The sequence below is a fragment of the Piliocolobus tephrosceles genome, chromosome 15, assembly GCF_002776525.5.
Source record: "Piliocolobus tephrosceles isolate RC106 chromosome 15, ASM277652v3, whole genome shotgun sequence".
Lineage (NCBI taxonomy): Eukaryota > Metazoa > Chordata > Mammalia > Primates > Cercopithecidae > Piliocolobus > Piliocolobus tephrosceles.
In genome coordinates, this window is record NC_045448.1 from 25,344,000 (window position 1) to 25,362,469 (window position 18,470).

The 18,470-nt window shown below is 53.1% G+C and overlaps 1 protein-coding gene across 4 annotated transcripts in view; it reads right to left on the reverse strand.

Moving 5' to 3' along the window:
- DNMT3A (DNA methyltransferase 3 alpha) overlaps positions 1-18,470 on the reverse strand; it is a 109,074-nt gene that overhangs the window by 75,746 nt on the left and 14,858 nt on the right. For 2 of the 4 annotated variants that reach the window (XR_002735240.1, XM_023229913.2), the window contains exon 2: positions 6,004-6,252. Coding sequence is in view for 3 of the 4 variants with exons in the window: in XM_023229913.2 (XP_023085681.1) it covers positions 6,004-6,066 (63 nt within the window). In the remaining variant the exon portion in view is untranslated. The other 2 variants (XM_023229914.2, XM_023229916.2) reach the window with 2 other exon arrangements.

Sequence of the window (18,470 nt, forward strand, 5' to 3'; positions counted from 1 at the left end):
GGTAGGCAGGTAGGTGGGTGGGTGGATGGGTAGGTAGATATCCAAAATAAATTATAAAGCTAACTTAACATATGCGATGTCCCAGTGTTAACCACTCGCACACACCATCTCGTCTGAACCTCTCAAGCCAACTAGGAGCCGTTTTCCTGCTCACAGCCATGTTGCCAAGTCACGTGACAGAGTCCAGCTTCAACACAAGCCTGTCTCCAGGGGCCAAACAACCCCCACCCAAGACTGTACTGACTGCAAGGTTAACTAAATTTGACATGTAATAACGTCCAATTTAAGAGAATTTTAGAGAACCTGAAGCCCAAAATGTAGCTCCTGCTCAGCTCAGGGATGGGCACTGTTTGTATCACAAACCTGCTTAGCGCGCCCAGGCCTCTCCTAACTCCCCCGAGATCAGCGTGTGCGCCATTATCGCTGGTGGGTTTCTGAAGAGGTGAGGGTGCAGCGGCTTTTTCTGTAGCTATTTAAACGTACTAAGAAGGATGCTCTTTGAAATGACCTTACAGCAACCATTGTCAAGCAAAGAGCCAGCCCTAAGTGACCATGTGGGGGCATCTGAGTGCAAGAAAGGCAGAATGTGCCCAGGAGCAGGTGACAGACTGAGGCCAGCAAGAATGACTGCCACTGGAACTGGCAGGGACCCCACCCAAGGATGGAGGCCCTTGCACTTGGAGACCAGAGCGGAGAGAGCCCACGAGAAATCAGTGGCTGCCAGGCCTCTGGGCTGGACTTTGATGGGAAGGGGAAAGGAGGAACCGCAGCCCCAATGCTGCCCACGGACACATGCACACACACACGTGCAAACACATACTTACTGTTTCCCTAGCACAAATATGCACCCCAGCTGCAGCTTCCACTATGGGCAGGAGAAGGCTTGATCAGAGGAGCTGCCCAGCAGGCCCCACCCACCCCTGGAGGGTAGGCATGGCTTACCCACCTTGATGTCTTCCTACCCCTCTACTAGGCCCTCCAAGTACGGTCACTCAGTTCATCCAGCAGCCTTGCGGAGCCCTGCTATGTGATAACTACCTGGAAAGGTACCTACGTCTGAAGAAAGGGAGGGAGGAAGAGAAGAAAAGAGGAGCGGTATGTCCAGAGAGGGAGAGGCAGGGAAGAAGGAGGGCAGGAGGCAGGAAGAAACGGTAAGAAGCTGCGTGTCTGCAGCAGTGCCTCCGTCTGGCGTGTGTGCCTGTACACACAGGTGGTGTGTGCGATTCCTGCTGGAGATGAAGTGTCCCCAGCTTCTGCCCAAGGGCAAGAGCACTATTATGCGGTGAAAGGCTTTCTCCTGCAGCAGAAGTCCAGGGGAGGACTACGAATTCTCATTGCATCACCGCCAGGAGGCACTGTTCATCCCATCCCCCTTCACACAGGAGACAGCCTAAGGAGTACAGAAGCCAGCCTCATTCCAGCCTCAGCACTACCACTTACAAGCTGTGTGACTCTGGGCAAGTGACTTAACCTCTCTGAACTTCAGTTTAGCCCTTAATAAGATAGAATGATGAAAATAATAGTGTCTACCTTATAGGGCAATTATAAGAATTAAATAAGATAGGCCTGGCACAGTGGCTTACACCTGTAATCCCAGCTCTTTGGGAGGCCGAGGTGGGCAGATCGTGAGGTCAGGAGATCTAGACCATCCTGGCTAACATGGTGAAACCCCGTCTCTACTAAAAAAAAGACAAAAAATTAGCTGGGCGTGGCGGGCGCCTGTAGTCCCAGTTACTCAGGAGGCTGAGGCAGGAGAATGGTGTGAAATCGGGAGGCGGAGCTTGCAGTGAGCTGAGATTGCGCCACTGCACTCCAGGCTGGGTGACAGAGCAAGACTTCGTCTCGGAAAAAAAAAAAAAAAATGGAGTAAGATAATGTATGCACATGGCGCCCGACAGAGTCAGTATTCAATGCATCTTAGCCATTGTGTTTCTGAGGCCAGAGGAAAGGGGGTGACACTGAGACCAGGAGCCTGGCCTGGGGCTCTGGACTCCCCTCTGATTCATATTTGGGGATCTGAGGTGGCCCTTGGACTGCTCTTTGTCCCCTGTCCTGCTCCCTCTGCCCCCTCGTCCTCTGCTCCATACTCCCCTCTAAGCTCTCAGCCTCCCCACTGCTTGCCTCCCCACCCACCCTCCACAAGGCCAGCCCCCTCCCTCTGCTGCGGCAACATTTACCAGCTGACTCGCCCTGACCACAGCCCCAGAGCTCGGCCTGCCCCCTCCCCATCTCCCCAAGCAGCCCCGCTCTGCCCACCATATGGATGGCGGGTAGGGTAGGCGGCAGGTGCCAGGGGGACACACACAGGCCACTCTGTACACTCCCAGCCACAGCATGGCTGCCTCAGCCCGGCACCCACAGCTCTGCACTCTGCCTCCCTGATCCTGGGCTCTGGGATTATTCTCCTGTGGGAGGGTCTTGGCCACTCTCATTTTCCTTTTCGTCCTATCCGTAAAATATTTCCCGAGCAATGGCCGGGCGCGGTGGCTCACGCCTGTAATCCCAGCACCTTGGGAGGCCGAGGTGGGCGGATCACGAGGTCAGGAGATCGAGACCATCCTGGCTAACATGGTGAAACCCTGTCTCTACTAAAAATACAAAAAAATTAGCCGGGCATGGTGGCGGGCGCCTGTAGTCCCAGCTACTCAGGAGGTTGAGGCAGGAGAATTACTTGAACTCAGGAGGTGGAGGTTGCAGTGAGCTGAGATCGTGCCACAGCACTGCAGCCTGGGCAACAGAGCGAGACTCCGTCTCAAAAAACAAAAAATAATAATAATTTCCCGAGCACCTACTCTGTGCTATTCCAGGTCCTGGGGATTCACATGGAAGAAAAGGGCCGTGGCCCTATCCTCCAGGCTAGCAGTGGGCAGAAGTTATCTACACCAATAGTTCTCAACAGCTATGCGCAACAGTATCCCTTGGAGGGATGGTTAAACGGTGCCCAGCTGGGTCCCATCCCCCGAGTTCTGGCTCAGCAGGTCTGGAGAGGGGCCTGAGCTTCCCCTTCCCAGGTGATGCTGAAGTTGCTGGTTTGGGGATCCCACTTTGGGAACCACTGGTCCCCTGCAAACTGTAATACAAGGCCGACTACAGCCTGGGCTTTGAGGTTTTGACCAGAGAGGAGAAGAGATTAGGGAAAGAGCCCACGCAGCAGAGGGAGCAACATAAACAAAGACCTGGAGACTCCAGGAAGCATGGGAGTGGGCTGGAGTGAAAGGTGCATGGAGGCGTGGCCGGGGGCGGTGGGGAGGGGGGGGCAGAGGCTAGAAGGCCACATGGGGCCAGGTGGTGGAAGGGCCAGTGGTTGGCCACACCCCTTCCATCTGGCTTGCCAAACAGTTCCTTCGTGCATAGTGCCCCTGGCACCTGTGCCAGGCTCCCTGGGCTGCAGACCAAGCCTGTGTCTTCCCCTCTGCAGCTACCAGCACCCCTGCCGCAGGCCTGGCTTTCATGGGCTGCTGTGGTGGCTGTCAGTGTCTCTCCCCACCCTCCCTAGGCGGCTCCCTGGAGGTGCTGGAGCCAGCCCAGAGGTGCCAGGGAAGTGTGCCAGGTGAGCCAGCATGCGTAGTGTAGGCGTGGGCGGCTGGGGAGGAGGCCTGGCTATGGCCCGGCCCTTGTCTATCCAGATTGCTGCCATCTTTTGGCATGACCCCCTGCCTGCCAGTGTGTGAGTGTGCACACTCTATCAGCACCGGGATCTAGGGCTGGGTGTGTGTTTGTTGCCGCTTGAGCCAGAGCAGTTACTATGGGTAGATAATAATAGCAATCGTAATCCCTCATAATTGGACCAGACTTTGCTGTCTGCAGGTCACTTCCATGCCCATGACCTCATCTGACTTCCACAACCACCCTGTAAAACAGCAAGGCTGGAGTCACTATCCCCATTTTCCAGCTGAGCAAACACAAGCCCAGATGCCCTGAAGTCACATCTCCAGTAAGTGGCATACTCAGGACTAGGACCTGGGATTTCTGACTCCTGGTCCAGCGCTGCTTCTCAATCCTGAACTATTAGAATGCAGATCCTGACCTGCTGCGGTCCATCGGCGGGGGCCTGGGCCTCCGCAGCCCAGAGCAGCAGCAGCGGCGTGGGAGTACAGTCCAGTAACAGGAGTTTGTCCCAGCTGTCCCCACCTCCCCACCTGTGGGGAGCAGCTGACCAGTGACTGCCAGTGCATCGATGCGGAGCTGCGTCAGCAACTGTCAGGACATCGGACCCGGAGTGAGGCGAGGCTCAGGGTCACCTTATCCGACAGAGAAAGCAAGCCAGGCCCAAAAAGGGGAGGGAGTCAGCCATGGCCACAGCTGCCGCTCCAGAGCACAGGCGGCTGCAGGTGTCTACGGCTGAAGGGCCTGGGTCTTCATGCTGCTTGAGTCCTGAAGGGGAGCAGCCTAGGGGTCCGCAGGTATCCAGGACTATTAGTTCTTTTCCCGTGGGTTCAGAGGGGAGGAGACTGATCAGTCGCCCGGGCGCCCTGCCCAGTGGGCCACAGTGTGTGCTGGCTTTCTGGCCCGCTCTGCCTGACTGGGTGCACACACCCCCGTGGCGCCCTACAGGGTGTTGGGCTGGGAAGGCAGGTCCCTGAGCATCATGTGCACTCCTGGGATGTATACGTATGTCCCTAGCGGGACCTATGCAGGTAGGGCTGTGGGAAGGGCTCGGGCCTGGGAGGCAGGAGAATAGGCCCTCATCTGGACCTGCCACTGCCCAGCGGGGCTCAGCTTCCTCATCTGCAAACTGGTGGCATCTGTCCCTGCCCCATTTGTCTCAAGAGTTGTCCCCAAGGACCAAACAGAACCACTGATGGAAAACTAGGAAACAGAAACACACTCTGAAGAATGAGTAAACCCGGGAAGGAGCTGAGCATGCGAGAGGGAGGTCTCAGAGCTGATGCCCTTCAGGTAGGGTGCCCGGCTGCCTCTAGCCCCAGAGTGCCCAGGGCCCCCACAGCTGGTGTCAGCTGTCCACCTTTGTTGCAAAAGAACCAACCGCTGCCCCCATGAGCATGCCCAGCTACTCCCAGACACCACCAAGCATCACAATGTCCAGCGCTACTCGGGAAGGGGAGTAGGCAGGGGGGACTGTGGACAGAGGCACAGCAGACAGACATGCCAGGAAGGCCTATGGCCATGATAAGATTCCCTGGAGGGTGGCAGTGAGCTCAACATTCCACTGACAGAGGGCAATACAGTCCAGTGCTGGGGATTAAGTGGTAGCTTTTCCTATCATGGGGACACAGCTTGGTAAGGTCCCAAGGCAGCCTGTGGGGACCCAGCAGGGACTCCCGTCAGTCTGATGTAATCTCCTCTGACTGATTCAGGCACAACCTGGAGTTCAGTAGAAGGGTGGAGAGGCCACCCCCAACTAGATTCTGAAAACATGGAGGTCACCAGCTCCATGGCCAAAAGCCATACCAAAGATCACTCAGCTACATTCACTTGGAGTCTGGGGTGGGGGGCAGGGACAGGAAATCACCATCTCCAAAGTGCGCTGGCGCCACACCGAGCCCAGCCTGTGCCTCCGTTCGTGCAGGAGGGTGGGCCCCCGCAGAGTCGTGTTTACTGTGCCCCACCCCAGAACTTGTCTTTGGCCCCCTAGAAGCTACTGAACACCTTAAGGAAACAGAGGTAGCTAAAAGAGAAAGTGATTCACCTGAAGGCTCACGGCTAGTAAGAGGCGGGTCTGAGAAGGAATCCAGGTTCTGGGACTCTCTGTGAGGCCGAACCCTCACAATGGCACAGACCTGGGCTTTGAGCCACTGTGCGAATGCCATGGTGGTTAAAAGCCTGGGTCCTGGAGCCAAATGACTGCTCCACCACCAGAATCGAACCTCTGCAAGCCTCCGTTTCCTCATCACCCAAACAGGGATGTGATGGTCCCACACCCTGTCGTGAGCACTGAGTGATGTGGTCACGCGCTCAGTATGAGGAGCTGGCTGTCATCACGTAGGCACAGGGCTCTCCCTCTCCCAGGCCAGAGGGTCCCCAGCAGAGCCCACTGCTCACCTTTCGGTCCTCCTCCCGCTCTGCAGCAGAGCTGCTGGTGTCCCCGGGGCCGCTGGAGGGCATGGCGGGCGGCTGGGCGCCGGGAGGCAGGCTGGGGCTGCGTGGGGCTGGGGGACTGCTGGGCTTTGGGGAAGGAATTATCGTGGTCTTTGGAGGCGAGAGTTAAAACTTAAACATAGATCCTGGTGTTGAGCCCTCTGGTGAACGGTGCCTCTGTCAGCCTGTGGGTGAGGGCTTCGATGGCTCCACCTGTGGAGGAGAGAAGAGGATCAGTGAGGCGGAGCACCCCACCCTCCCTGGGTCAGGCCCTCAGCCCAGGGCCACACCTGACCTAGGAGACCTGGGGTCTTGCTCCTCCTCGTGGCCTCACCAGCACCCCAGAGAGCAGAGAAACCCAGGCAGGCTCCCCTCAGGGCCACCTCCTACCCCAGCAGCCTCTGAGAGCCTTGGACGTGGCAGCAGTCTCCCCTCCGTGTCGCTGCGGCCAATGGGTGCCACTTCTGGGACCTCCAGCTGCCTCCGCCTCCTCCCTTCTCTTCATTCACAGCCGCTCTCTCCTTTGAAAGCTTCCCGCATCCTCCCTCCCACCCCAACCAGCCCCTGGGAAATCCCAGCCTCCCCCAGAGGCCCCCAGCCCGGCTACATTTTCCTTCTAATCTGTCCTCACCCCCACCCCCACACCTCCCGCCACGTGGAGGAAGTGAGTGCAGTCACAGGATGTAGTGAAATGAATGTCACCTCACTTCAGGACCGGTGCCTGGGCCCAGAGAAAGCTGAGGTCTGAGCTCAGGCTGCAGGCCTGATTGGCTGTGGCCTAGGAGGGAGAGGCCGAGGCCACCGTCACGGCCACAGCCACGGCCAAGGCCACAGGTCACGGCCACACTGAGGCAGGAGTGAGGCTGCTCTCTCCCCCATCCCATGAACTAGCCCCATTTGCCTGCAGAGCTGGTGGGCTTGAGGGGTCCTCTGAACCCACATGGCTGAGTTTTAGGGGCTTTTCTTCCCTCTGCTCCAGGTGTAGGCCTCAAGCCAGTGAAATAACAAAGCCTGCAGCTCAGGCCACAGCTGGGGTGGGGGTGTTGCTGCCTCAGCCCCCTCACTCAGAGACACACAAGAGCTCCCCTGCTCCCTACCCCCGGAGGAGGCGGCCGCCAAGCCCCTGCCTCGAGTGTGCCAGGGCCCAGGAGGGGATTGGCAGGCGAGGGAGAGAGGGAGGCAGGCTGGATCTGGGCCCACCCACACCCTTCCCCTTCCAGTTCCTGGTTCTGCTTCCCCAGCTCCCCCTCCCTCCTGGCCTTCTCCTCCCATCCCCCTCCAGCCAGGGCTCCCTGGAAAACCAGGACCGGGAGACAGCGCAGGCTTGGCTCTCCCACAGGCCCAGCCCCTTTCTCCAGGGGAGCACTGTTGCCTGGGAGTGGGTGCCCCAGGCCTGGCTCTGCCCCAGCGGGGAGTGGGAGGAAGGAGCTGGCGGGAGGAGCTTCTTAGGGCCAGGACAGGAAGGGTTCCATCAGATTAACCCAGAAAGGCTGGAAGTGGGCCTGCCCCACAGCTAAGCCCTGAGGCAGCCCAGGTGCACTGGGTCCATTCCCCATGCCCCCAGGCTCAGCGTCTATTCCCCATACCCCCAGGCGCAGCACAGCACTGGGCTCAAGGAAGGTTTGGTGCCCGGGGTCCCTGAGAAGGTGAATGGCAGCGGAGAGCAGCTCCATGGGCCACACGCCACTCAGGGCCTGGCTCGTGCTCTGCATCCAGGCAGCCGCTGTGCTGTGCCCAGTTTACAGGTGACGCTAAGATTGACAAGACCAGGACCCATCAGAGGCATGAACCCAGATTTCTCTGACACTAAAGCTGTGAGGGGTTGGGTTCACGTCCCCCAACACACACCACAGAAGCAACTCTGAAGATCCCAGCAGAGAACTGGTCCAACTCAGAAGCACACGGCTCCCAGCCCTTAGCAGCCAATGATTCCCTGTCAAGCCCCACTCCCATTTGTTACCACAGACATCTCCAGCCACCCCCAAACCAAAACCTTCAAAAGGGTCAGAAGCTAAGAGGGGCAGAGTATGGTTGGAAAGAACGTTGAGCCCGAAGTCCATAGGGGTGGGATCTACTCCTGATGGAGGCTTCCCCAGCCCTCGGTTTCCCCACCAATGAAACGGGAGAGCAAGACCCCTTCTATTAATAGCTCTGACTGGCCAAGATAGCTGTTGCAGCCCCACAGGCCCAGTGGACACACGAGGGGCTGACAAGGACAGGGCACCCCAAATGGAGTTTGGGGGAGACCCAGGCACAAAGGAAGTGGGGCAGGAGGGTTGTCTTGATGCTGTCCTAGGCTTAGAGACACCCAGAGGGCATCTGTGCTGCCACGGGTGTGGCGAGGCTCAGAGAAGCTCTGGCTCCCAGTAGGGAGAGGAAGGAAGCTGGAGGGAAAAGCAGAAACTCACAGGGCATTGGCCCCAAGGGCAGACACCCCAGAAAGCAAAGGAAAGGAAAGGAAGATTCTCTTCTTCCTTCCCTTCCTCCACCCAAGACTCTGACATCTGAGCTACAGAAACTGTCCTCACAGAAAACGCAGCTGACCTGGGTCAACCCTTTTGTGTTGCTCAATGGACCAGCCCTGTCAGTAGCAGTCCCTCAAAATCACCCCCATCATCTAAAATGCTCCAGTACGTGTGTGGGCAGGCCATGTACTACACAACTTTAGGGGGCCCCAGTTGGTGGCCAAGGTCCCAGACCTTGACATAGCATTGCCAATCTACCCTTAGAGGCTTCATTCTTCCTTCAGGCAGCCCAGCCATGGGGAGTGGGCTCTCCTGGGCCCACAGTCCCACCACAGCAGCAGGCGTCCACCACTCCGGTCCTTCACCGCACAGCCCTGGCTGCTTCCAATACCAAAGCGTTCTCCCCACCTGGGCCAAGGGCTACACTGCAACCACAACCGCCACCAAAAAACCCTTGCTAAGAACGCTACCACCATGAAAAGCAGCTTTTATTTCCTCCTTTTAGAATCCACAGTGATCATGAATAATGTTTGTAACAGCCACTTAAAAAATTTCAAGGAATCCCACCGTGAAAACATCTTCGTATCACAGCTGATAGGATCACCATCTCCACTGCTTCAACTATAAAACTGTTGCGGAAAAAGAACTGAAAGCTTTGAATATGCATACCAAGGCTCACTACCTTCTAAATTCAGTGCAGTAGAAACATCTTTTGTTTGTTTGTTTAGAGCAGGTTCTTGCTCTGTCACCCAGGCTGGATGCAGTGGCAGTATCACAGCTCACTGCAGCCTCAAGCTCCCAGGCTCAAGTGCAAGTGACCCTCCCGCCTCCGCCTCCCGAGTAGCTGGGACTACAGACATGTACCACCACACCTCCTGGCTTTCTTTTTTTTTTTTTTTTGTAGAAACAGGGTCTCCCTATGTTGCCCAGGCTGGTCTTGAACACGTGGCTTCAGAGGATCCTCCCACCTCAGCCTCCCAAAGTGTTGGGATTCCAAGCAGGAGCCACCACACCTGGCCAAAAGATTTTTTAAGAAGACATAAAATTACAAGATTAGGCTGAACAAGAGAAGGAATACCACCAACAAAATTGTGGAATCTGGAAAGCAGACTTGTGACAGCCAAATTTCAGACAGGCGTGTGAATACTGATATAGAACACAGTCTTCAACAGATGCTTATATGATAGCATCAGGTACTCTGGGACTAGGGCTGAAGAGGATGCGTGTGTGAGAAACGAGAGGCTGAGTGAGATAAATGAATTCCTAGACCCTCCTCTACAAGTCTGAAGGTTTATCTGTAGTCACTGGAGGGCATAAAATAGGGGGTCTTTGCACACAGTCACTTGGCACAGCTGAAAACAAAGATGATATATCAAAACCAAGGAGAGGAAGGTTATTTATTTATTGAGACGGAGTTTCGGCTCTTGTTGCCCAGGTTGGAGTGCAATGCCGCAATCTCGGCTCACCTCCGCCTCCCAGGTTCAAGCGATTCTCCTGCCTCAGCCTCCGGAGTAGCTGGGATTATAGGCATGCACCACCACTCCCGGCTAATTTTCGTATTTAGTAGAGATGGGGTTTCGCCACGTTGGCCAGGCTAGTCTTGAACTCCTGAGCTCAAGTGATCCACCCGCCTTGGCCTCCCAAAGTGCTGGAATTACAGGTGTGAGCCACTGTGCCCAGCCAAAATTATTAAAGAATAAACCAAATCTTAAAACAATCTTCCAATTAGAATTATTTTCAGCCAAATTATCATTTAAGTGTGAGAATAAAATAAAGACATTTTCTTTTTTTTCCTTTGAGATGGAGCCTCGCTCTGTCGCCCAGGCTGGAGTGTAGTGGTGCAATCTCCGCTCACTGCAAGCTCCACTTCAGGGGTTCATGCCATTCTCCTGCCTCAGCCTCCCAAGTAGCTGGGACTATAGGCGCCTGCCACCACGCCCGGTTAATTTTTTTCTATTTTTAGTAGAGACAGGATTTCACCGTGTTAGCCAGGATGGTCTCAATCTCCTGACCTTGTGATCCGCCCGCCTCAGACTCCCAAAGTGCTGGGATTACAGGCGTGAGCCACCACGCTTGGCCCTTTTTTCAAATTTTCTTATTTTTTCTTTTTCTTCTTTTGAGACGGAGTCTTGCTCTGTCACCCAGGCTGGAGTGTAGTGGCATGATCTTGGCTCACTGCAACCTCCGCCTCCCGGGTTCATCCCATTCTCCTGCCTCAGCCTCCCAAGTAGCTGGGACTACAGGCAGCCACCACCACGCCCGGCTAATTTTTTGTATTTTCAGTAGAGACGGGGTTTCACCATGTTAGCCAGGATGGTCTTGATCTCCTGACCTCATGATCCACCGGCCTCAGCCTCCCAAAGTGCTGGGATTACAGGCATGAGCCACCACGCAAGGCACCTTTTTTTTTTCTTAAATAGACATGGGGTCTCACTATGTTGCCCAGGCTGGTCTTGAACTCCTGGGCTCGAGTGATCCTCCCACCTCAGCATCCCAAAGTGCTGGGATTACAGCTGTGAGTCACCGTGCTGGGCCCCAGTAAAGACATCTTCAGACATATCAGGCCCCACGCTCCTTTCCCAGGAAGGACAGGACGATGTCCTCTAATACGCAGAAGATCCGGCACAGGAGAGATGGGAAGGAAGGTTCCAGGATGAAGGGGAAAAGAGGCCACACGCCAGTCACCCGGCATGAGCAAGAGAGGGTCAGCCTTCCCACTGAGACTAGGGCACTAGTGCTGTCATCACCATGCCCTCTGCTGTCCAACTGTCTTTTTACCTGACAAAACTGCAGGTATCACTCGTGGCCATACTCTGCTATCTAAACCCAGGAACTGAAAAGATTCCTTCTTCCCTTCCTTCCTTCCTTCCTTCCTTCTTTCCTTCCTTCCTTCCTTCCTTCCCTCCCTCCCTCCCTCCTTCCTTTCTCCCTCCTTCCCTCTCTCTCTCTCTCTCTTTCTTGGACCCTTGCTCTCTAGCCCAGGCTGGAGTGCAGTGGCACAATCTCGGCTCACCACAACCTCTGCCTCCTGGGTTCAAGCAATTATCTTGCCTCAGCCTCACAAGTAGCTGGGATTACAGGTGTCCACCACCATGTCTGGCTAAGTTTTGCATGTTTAATAGAGACGGGGTTTTGCCATGTTGGCCAGGCTGGTCTCAAACTCATAACCTCAAATGATCCACCTGCCTCGGCCTCCCAAAGTCCTGGGATTAAAGGTGTGAGCCACCGTGCCCAGCCATGAATGGATTTTGATATGGACAGATGTGTGTCCTGGAAGATGAACTCTAATGAGGGGAGTGAGCCAAGCAAGAAGAGGACACGAAAGCCAGAAAAACAGAGATTCCAACTGGAAAGTAATGGGAATTCCAAAGATGACCACAAAAGGAAGTCACAGAACATCAGCTACAATGTGCCTAGAAAGCAACCAGCCCAGAGTGAAAGAGGATAGATAACTTAAAAAATGGAACTGAAACATCTTTTACCTGCTGTGATTGCCCGTGTGGAAAGCAATACTGATGGCTACTAGAAAGTGTGGTAGGCCCACGACAAAGAAGTGATAAATGCTGGAGGTGATGGATATACCAACTACCCTGTGTTGATCATTACACAATGTATACATGTATTAAAACATCACATTGTACCCCATAGATATGCACAATTATTATGTGTCAGTTTAAAAGAGAAAAAGAAAAAAAAGACCTAAGGTAACAGTATTGTTACAGAAAAAATAATTATATTAGAAGCTGTGGTAGGAATTAGCAACAGGTACAAAAAAATAAGGCAGATGAAAAACAAGGTAATTATTAACTTCAGGAAAAAAAAGTAAAAAGAAACCATTATAGTATGCCACAAGGTTCAACTGTGAATAATAGTTGCATTGAAATAATAAAATAAACACTGTATGTAGGTTTAATAAACATGTGTGTTTATACATGTATATATGCATGTATGTACACACAAATTGCTTCTGTATGTACCACAAAATTAATGCCTTAAAACAACACATTATCTTGCAATTCTGCAAGTCAGTAGTAAAAAAAAAAAAAAAATTCTCCTTACTAGGCTAAACTCAAGATGTTGGCAGGGCTGCATTCTTTTCTGGAAGCTCTAGGGGGAATCCATTTCCTTGACATTTGCAACATCTAGAGGCTGCCCTCATTCCTTGCCACATGGTCCCCTTCCAACTCCAAAGCCAGCAATGGACAGTCTTTTTCCCATCACAGTACTCTCTGCCTCATCAACATCTCCTGCTCTGACTACTTCCATCTTTTACTTCTAATGACCCTTCTGATTCCACTGGGCCCACCCAGATAATCCAGGATAATCCCTTCATCTCTAGGTCATTAATTTAATCACATCTGCAAAGTCCCTTTTACCATGTAAGGTGACATATTCACAGGTCCAGGGGATTAGGACCTGGCCATCTTAGGGGGGCCATTATTCTGGCAACCAGATACACAAAACATTTTTGAGGCTGGACACGATGGCTCATGCCTGTAATCCCAGCACTCTGAGAGGCCAAGACAGGAGGGTCACTTGGGACCAGTCTGGTGACACAGGGAGATCCTGTCTCTACAAAAATTTAGAAAATTAGCAGGGTGTGGTGGCACACGCCTGTAGTCCCAGCTACTCGAGAGGCTGATGTGGGAGGATCACTTGAGCCCAGGAGGTCAAGGCTGTAGGGAGCTGTGATTGTGCCACCACACTCCAGTCTGGGCAAAGATTGAGATCCTGTCTCAAAACAACCAACAACAATTTTTTGAAACAATATAAAAAGAGTATTGTCAATATTTAGGGAGGATGGTTGAAGAGTAGAAAGGTTGGGCACGTAAGAGGATCTACTAAATAGGAAATCAATGGAAAATGTCTAAATAGATGAATCAAAAATATGCACTTTACTCAGAAATATGAGATGAAAATTGCTGGAAGAAACAGCTAAGAGAATCGAAAGCGGTTGCCTCTGAGAAGAGGATAAGGGTAGGAGTAGGCAAGGAATCACTGCATGTTGTTAGGAGGTTTTAGTACTATTCGACTTCTTAAATTATATGCATGTACTACTGTGAGTAAATAAAAATGAATTTTTAAACAGAGAGTGGGGATGGGAGAAAGGGCTTACATCCCAACTGCAGCCATCGGTTGCATTTGGCCTCCATTTCCTCCTCTATAAATAAGAGCGTAGCTGAGGCCTTTCCACCTCTGTTGTTCTATGAAATCATCACGTCCCACAGAATAACCATCATCAGCTCCTCACACCCACACAGAGTTCCATCACCAGCTACAACACTGGTACCTCCCTCTCCACCCCCCACCCTCACGAAATGTTTAATCCTACAAACGCATCATTCCCACTGCGTCCAGCCCATGGGCAGTGCAAGTCAGTGCTGCCTGCATCCGTAACCACAACCCCCGCTCACTCAGCCCCTTCTCAGACCAAAGAGCCACATTTCCAACATCTCCTGGAGCCTCAGGGCTGCTCCCCTGCACCACACTGTCCCCACTGCCGTCCCCACTTCCTCACCAACCCCAGCCTCATCAGCACCCCCGAGACGACCACCCGAGCCTCCTCTCCATCTTCAAATTGAGAGACTGCTGGCCCCCCTGCCACCCCACAGTCTCTTCTCAACAAGGGCTTGCACATAATTATCCTCTTCCAAAATCAAAACTGTCATGGCCCACAAACCTAAATCCTCACTCCACCAAACACGATCCCAATATTCTCACCCCAAGAGCCCCTTCTACTCCATCTCAAGTTCTCTGTCTGAATGGCTGAAAAATATCTGAGCATTTCTGCAGCAGGTCCTTCTCCCTCCCTCTGCTTGAATTCTCCTTTTCCTCTAGTGGACTCTGGTTGTTCTGCTCTACCTAGACGCCTTCCCCTCCTTCCTGGTGGGAAACGCTCCTCAAGGGGTTTTGGTTGTGCCTGTGCTGACCTCAACACCCACCCCAGGCAAGGGGTGAGCATGTGACCAGGCACAGCCAATCAGAGGCCTCCCTGGAACCTTTTCACCAATGCGATGGAAAGATGCTAACACGGTCAATGTGAGTCAGGGGCTGCCGGCTGCTGTCTTCCCGCCATGTGGGTGAGCCTGCCTGAGAACGAAGAGCTCAGAGATGAAGACAGAGGGATAAAGCATTGAAGGCACTGTCTGGGCTCCTGGTCTTGCTGTTTCTGGAGGCAGGGACATACATCTCTGAACTTCCGGGTACTGTGAGCTTTCACTACTTTGGTATGAGTCTATGACTTGTGGCTGACACCCTCCTGACCTAAGGGCCAATCTCAGTCCCCTCCAGGGCTCTCTGGGAGGCCAACTGCAGGGCTTCCAACACTGGCCTTATATCTTACCAGCTGTGTGGCCTGAGGCAAACCTGTGCCTCAGTTTTCTCAGCTGTAGAGTGGGGGAAAGAACTCTCCACCTCACAGCGCTGCTGTGAAAATTAAAACGGAATGCCCTAAAAATGCTTCCAAGAGCGCCTGGCACAGAGAAAGTACTCAATAAATCTTAACGATGATGACTCTCAGACTCAACCAGCCCGCAGATTTCTCTCCTTTCTTGAAATCCCTGGAGTTCCTCTAAGTGGCCTTCGCTCAGGCAGGAGCTTGTACTTAAGCTCCTCTGACATGCCAGGCCCCGTGAGCAGAGCTTTACAATGTCAACATCTCATTAATCCTCACACCTCACCCCAACCCTTTGAAGTGGGTACTATTTTTATCCCCATTTTCCAGATGAGAATAATGAGGTATGGAGAGATTAATAAAACTGCCCAAGGTCACACAGTGGGTAAGGGGTGGAGCCAGACACAGTCCAGGTCCGTCCCACTCAGAAGCTCACAGCTCTCCACTCCTCTCTCACAATCCACAATCAGCATGTGACTGCTGCAGATCTATATTAACTTTGGGTACGGGCTGGCCAGAAAACAAAGTTTCCAGTCAGTCTCTCTTTCCTGGTCAGGCTTGTCTGCAGCGGGAGCGGGGAAGGAGGGCACTGCAGCTTTCTAATCACAGTATTCAACGCCCTGCCCAATGCAGTGGTCATTCACTCATTCATTCATGCAGCTATTTCCTGAGCACCTACCGGGTGCCAGGCACTGTGCTAAGGAACATGCACTGTCCTGTTCAGTCCTCAAAACAATCCTATGAAGCAGGTCCTATTGTTATCCCCATTTTAGAGAAGACACGGAGGCTTAAAGAGGTTTAGTGTCTCTCTAGGGTAGCACAGCCGGAAAGCCCCAGGGCAGGATTAGGAATCCAGGTCCATGTGACTCGGGACCCCTTGCAAACGTGGCAGTTCTTGGTCATGAATGGGCGCTAAACACAGATCTCAGAGCCAGCGCCATGATCACCCCTTTTTGCCTCTGGGGTGACCCTGGCCCACAGATAACAGTCCCATGGCTAAATTTCCTACTTGAGCTTAGGAGGAGGTGCAAATGGGCCCTGCGGGTGACAGAAGGCAGCAGAGCTTCTTGTGCCCCAATCATCTGCTAGGGTGGGGGTCAGCTGGGGGCCAGGAGAAAGCGGAGGAGACCTCCTAGACAGAGATGTCTATCTGTCGACTCTTCCCCCTCCTGTCACAGCCTCTCGTGGTCATAAGACTGGAGACGGATAAGGAGGAGGGAGAGGGAGGCAGGTCTTGGTGCCATTTTCCAGTGAGATGGCCATCACTATTCCATCGCCCTGACTTTCCGAAACATCACTTGCACCCAAACCACCAGCTGTCCATAGAATACCAAAAGCCACTGGTGACAGGCCAGCAGTCCTGCCCTCTGCAAAGCCCATTTGTCTGGCTCTAGAGTCACAATAAGACGGCTTGTGGCTCTCACACCACTCTCGAGGCCATGGCACCACCAGCACTGGCACCACCAGCAGAAGCACTTATGATCACACCAAACCTGCTGCCACTACGGCGGCCACATGGGAGTCTGAGTCAGACTCCTTTGCTCACACTAATGGTTGCCATGACACAGCCCCAAAAGTGAGCGGGTGGGGGGAGATTTATACCTAAAATAGATGCTGTTAAGGAGCTGAAGTTGTTCTCAGGAGCCAAAATGAGCCAACACAGACTTCCGTAAGGCAGCACCCATTTCCAAGTGCTGCAAGCCAGGAGAAGCCCTGTCTAGGGGTCACACGTGCTGTGAGTCAGATGGGCTTCCCACGGCCTGGGGCCTGGGAGTCAGGGGCACAGCATGGCCAGGCTGAGAGTCCATGTGAGGATCAGACACATGGTCCTGGATGGGGTCTGGCAGCGACCATCATGGGTCTGATTTTATCATCCCCAGCAGAAGCGGCCCACGGTCATCTGCACGTTTCTCTACTTTTCCAACCTTCTCTACAGAATGGTCCACAGCTGCCAGCTCCAGAGCCTCTATCACTTAGCCCCCCTACGCATGGCCCTGTTCCCCCATCCCACAACTCTGAAACCCTCTGGGGATGCTGTCTTCGTCCTTGGGGGAGAATGCTCCCTCCAGGGACATATCACAGTGCTTTCCCTGGGAGAGAAGGCACCCACACGCACTTGGCTTTCTCCACCTCCTAATGCCACTGAACTGACAGTGGAAAAAAGGAGTTATGCCACTGTCTGGAGTGATTGATCCTAGTTACCAAGGAGAAAACTGGATTGCTGATCAGCCACAGAGCCAAGCAAGACTATGTCTGGAACCCAGAGAATTCTCTCAGGCACCTCTCAAGAACTTCCATGCCCAAAGGAAAGCTGAATGGAAAGTTATGGTAACAACAACAACAACAAAAGTGGGATAACTAAGGATTCAGGTCCTTTGGGAATGAGGGTTTGGGCTACTCCACCAAGTAAAAGAAGCATGACCTGCTAAGGCTCTGGCTGAGTGTGAAGGAAATACAGAATGGGATAAGAAGACAAGGAAGCCAGTAGCAAGTGTAGCCTTGTGAACAAATGCAGAAAGCAGGCCTCTAGTGGTTTTGCACACTTTCTATTAACTTGATGTGTGTGTGTGTGTGTGTGTGTGTGTGCAATACGGTAACCATTTTCTTTTTTTCTCCTTCCTATTGTTTTCTATACAAGCTGTTGACAGTTAACTTTATAATCTAGTGTTTAGGTAACAGAATATTCAGTGGGACTGTGACTGACTTCGAGAAGTTATTATAGCCAGGGATTGATAGAGTGATGGTTGGGGATCTCTGGGAAAAGGGTGAGAATTTCATAAAAAGGATAACTGTCGCGAGAGGTAGACATCTAGTTGTTCGTTTTTGTATGGCAGTTCAGATGTTGTAAAAAGGTGCAAATAGAAGCTGTGTGGCCAAAGGGGTAAACTGAGCCAGTTATCAATTTATTCGCCCATCATTACCTGTGTTGTGAAGATGGAGCTGGGCCCTTTAACTACTTTTCCTTTGTCAGCTGGCACAACTGTGGAGGGCACTGAAGAGGCATTGAAGGAGGAAGCGGGTTTCCTTTCTAGACCCGATGTGCTCTTGTTAGGTTCCTGCATTGTATACAACTTCTCTAGCAGTCAGATCTTGCTGCATGGGCGCTTTCCAGCATCAGGGTCTTGCCAGATATGAAGCTTCCCAGCACCCAGCTCCTGTGCTGTTGCAGCTTCTCCAGCACCCAGTCCCTACGGCATGCAGCTTTCCAGTGCCCAGCTCCTAAAGGAGTGCCAGGCTCTTGCAATGCAGACAGCTTCTCCAGTACCTGGCTCCAGCAACACATGTCAGTCAGGATACCCAACAGCCAGGAGCTTCACCCAGCACTCCCCCGGGAAAACTTAGCAGCGGTGTGCTTCCAGCAAGATACCTCCCAGAAACAACTTTCCTTGGGACCCAAAAAGATGGGTTTCCAGTAAATTCCAGAGGGTGAATTTCCAGCAAGTTCTGCCAACATGGCAATTACAGAGACGTTGCCATCCAGGGAGCCATGGCCACACCCTCTCCATCAAGGTCTGGATCTCAGCCCTTGCAGGGCCTCTTCCTTGGGCACTCTGTGGCAACCCTAGAGGTAG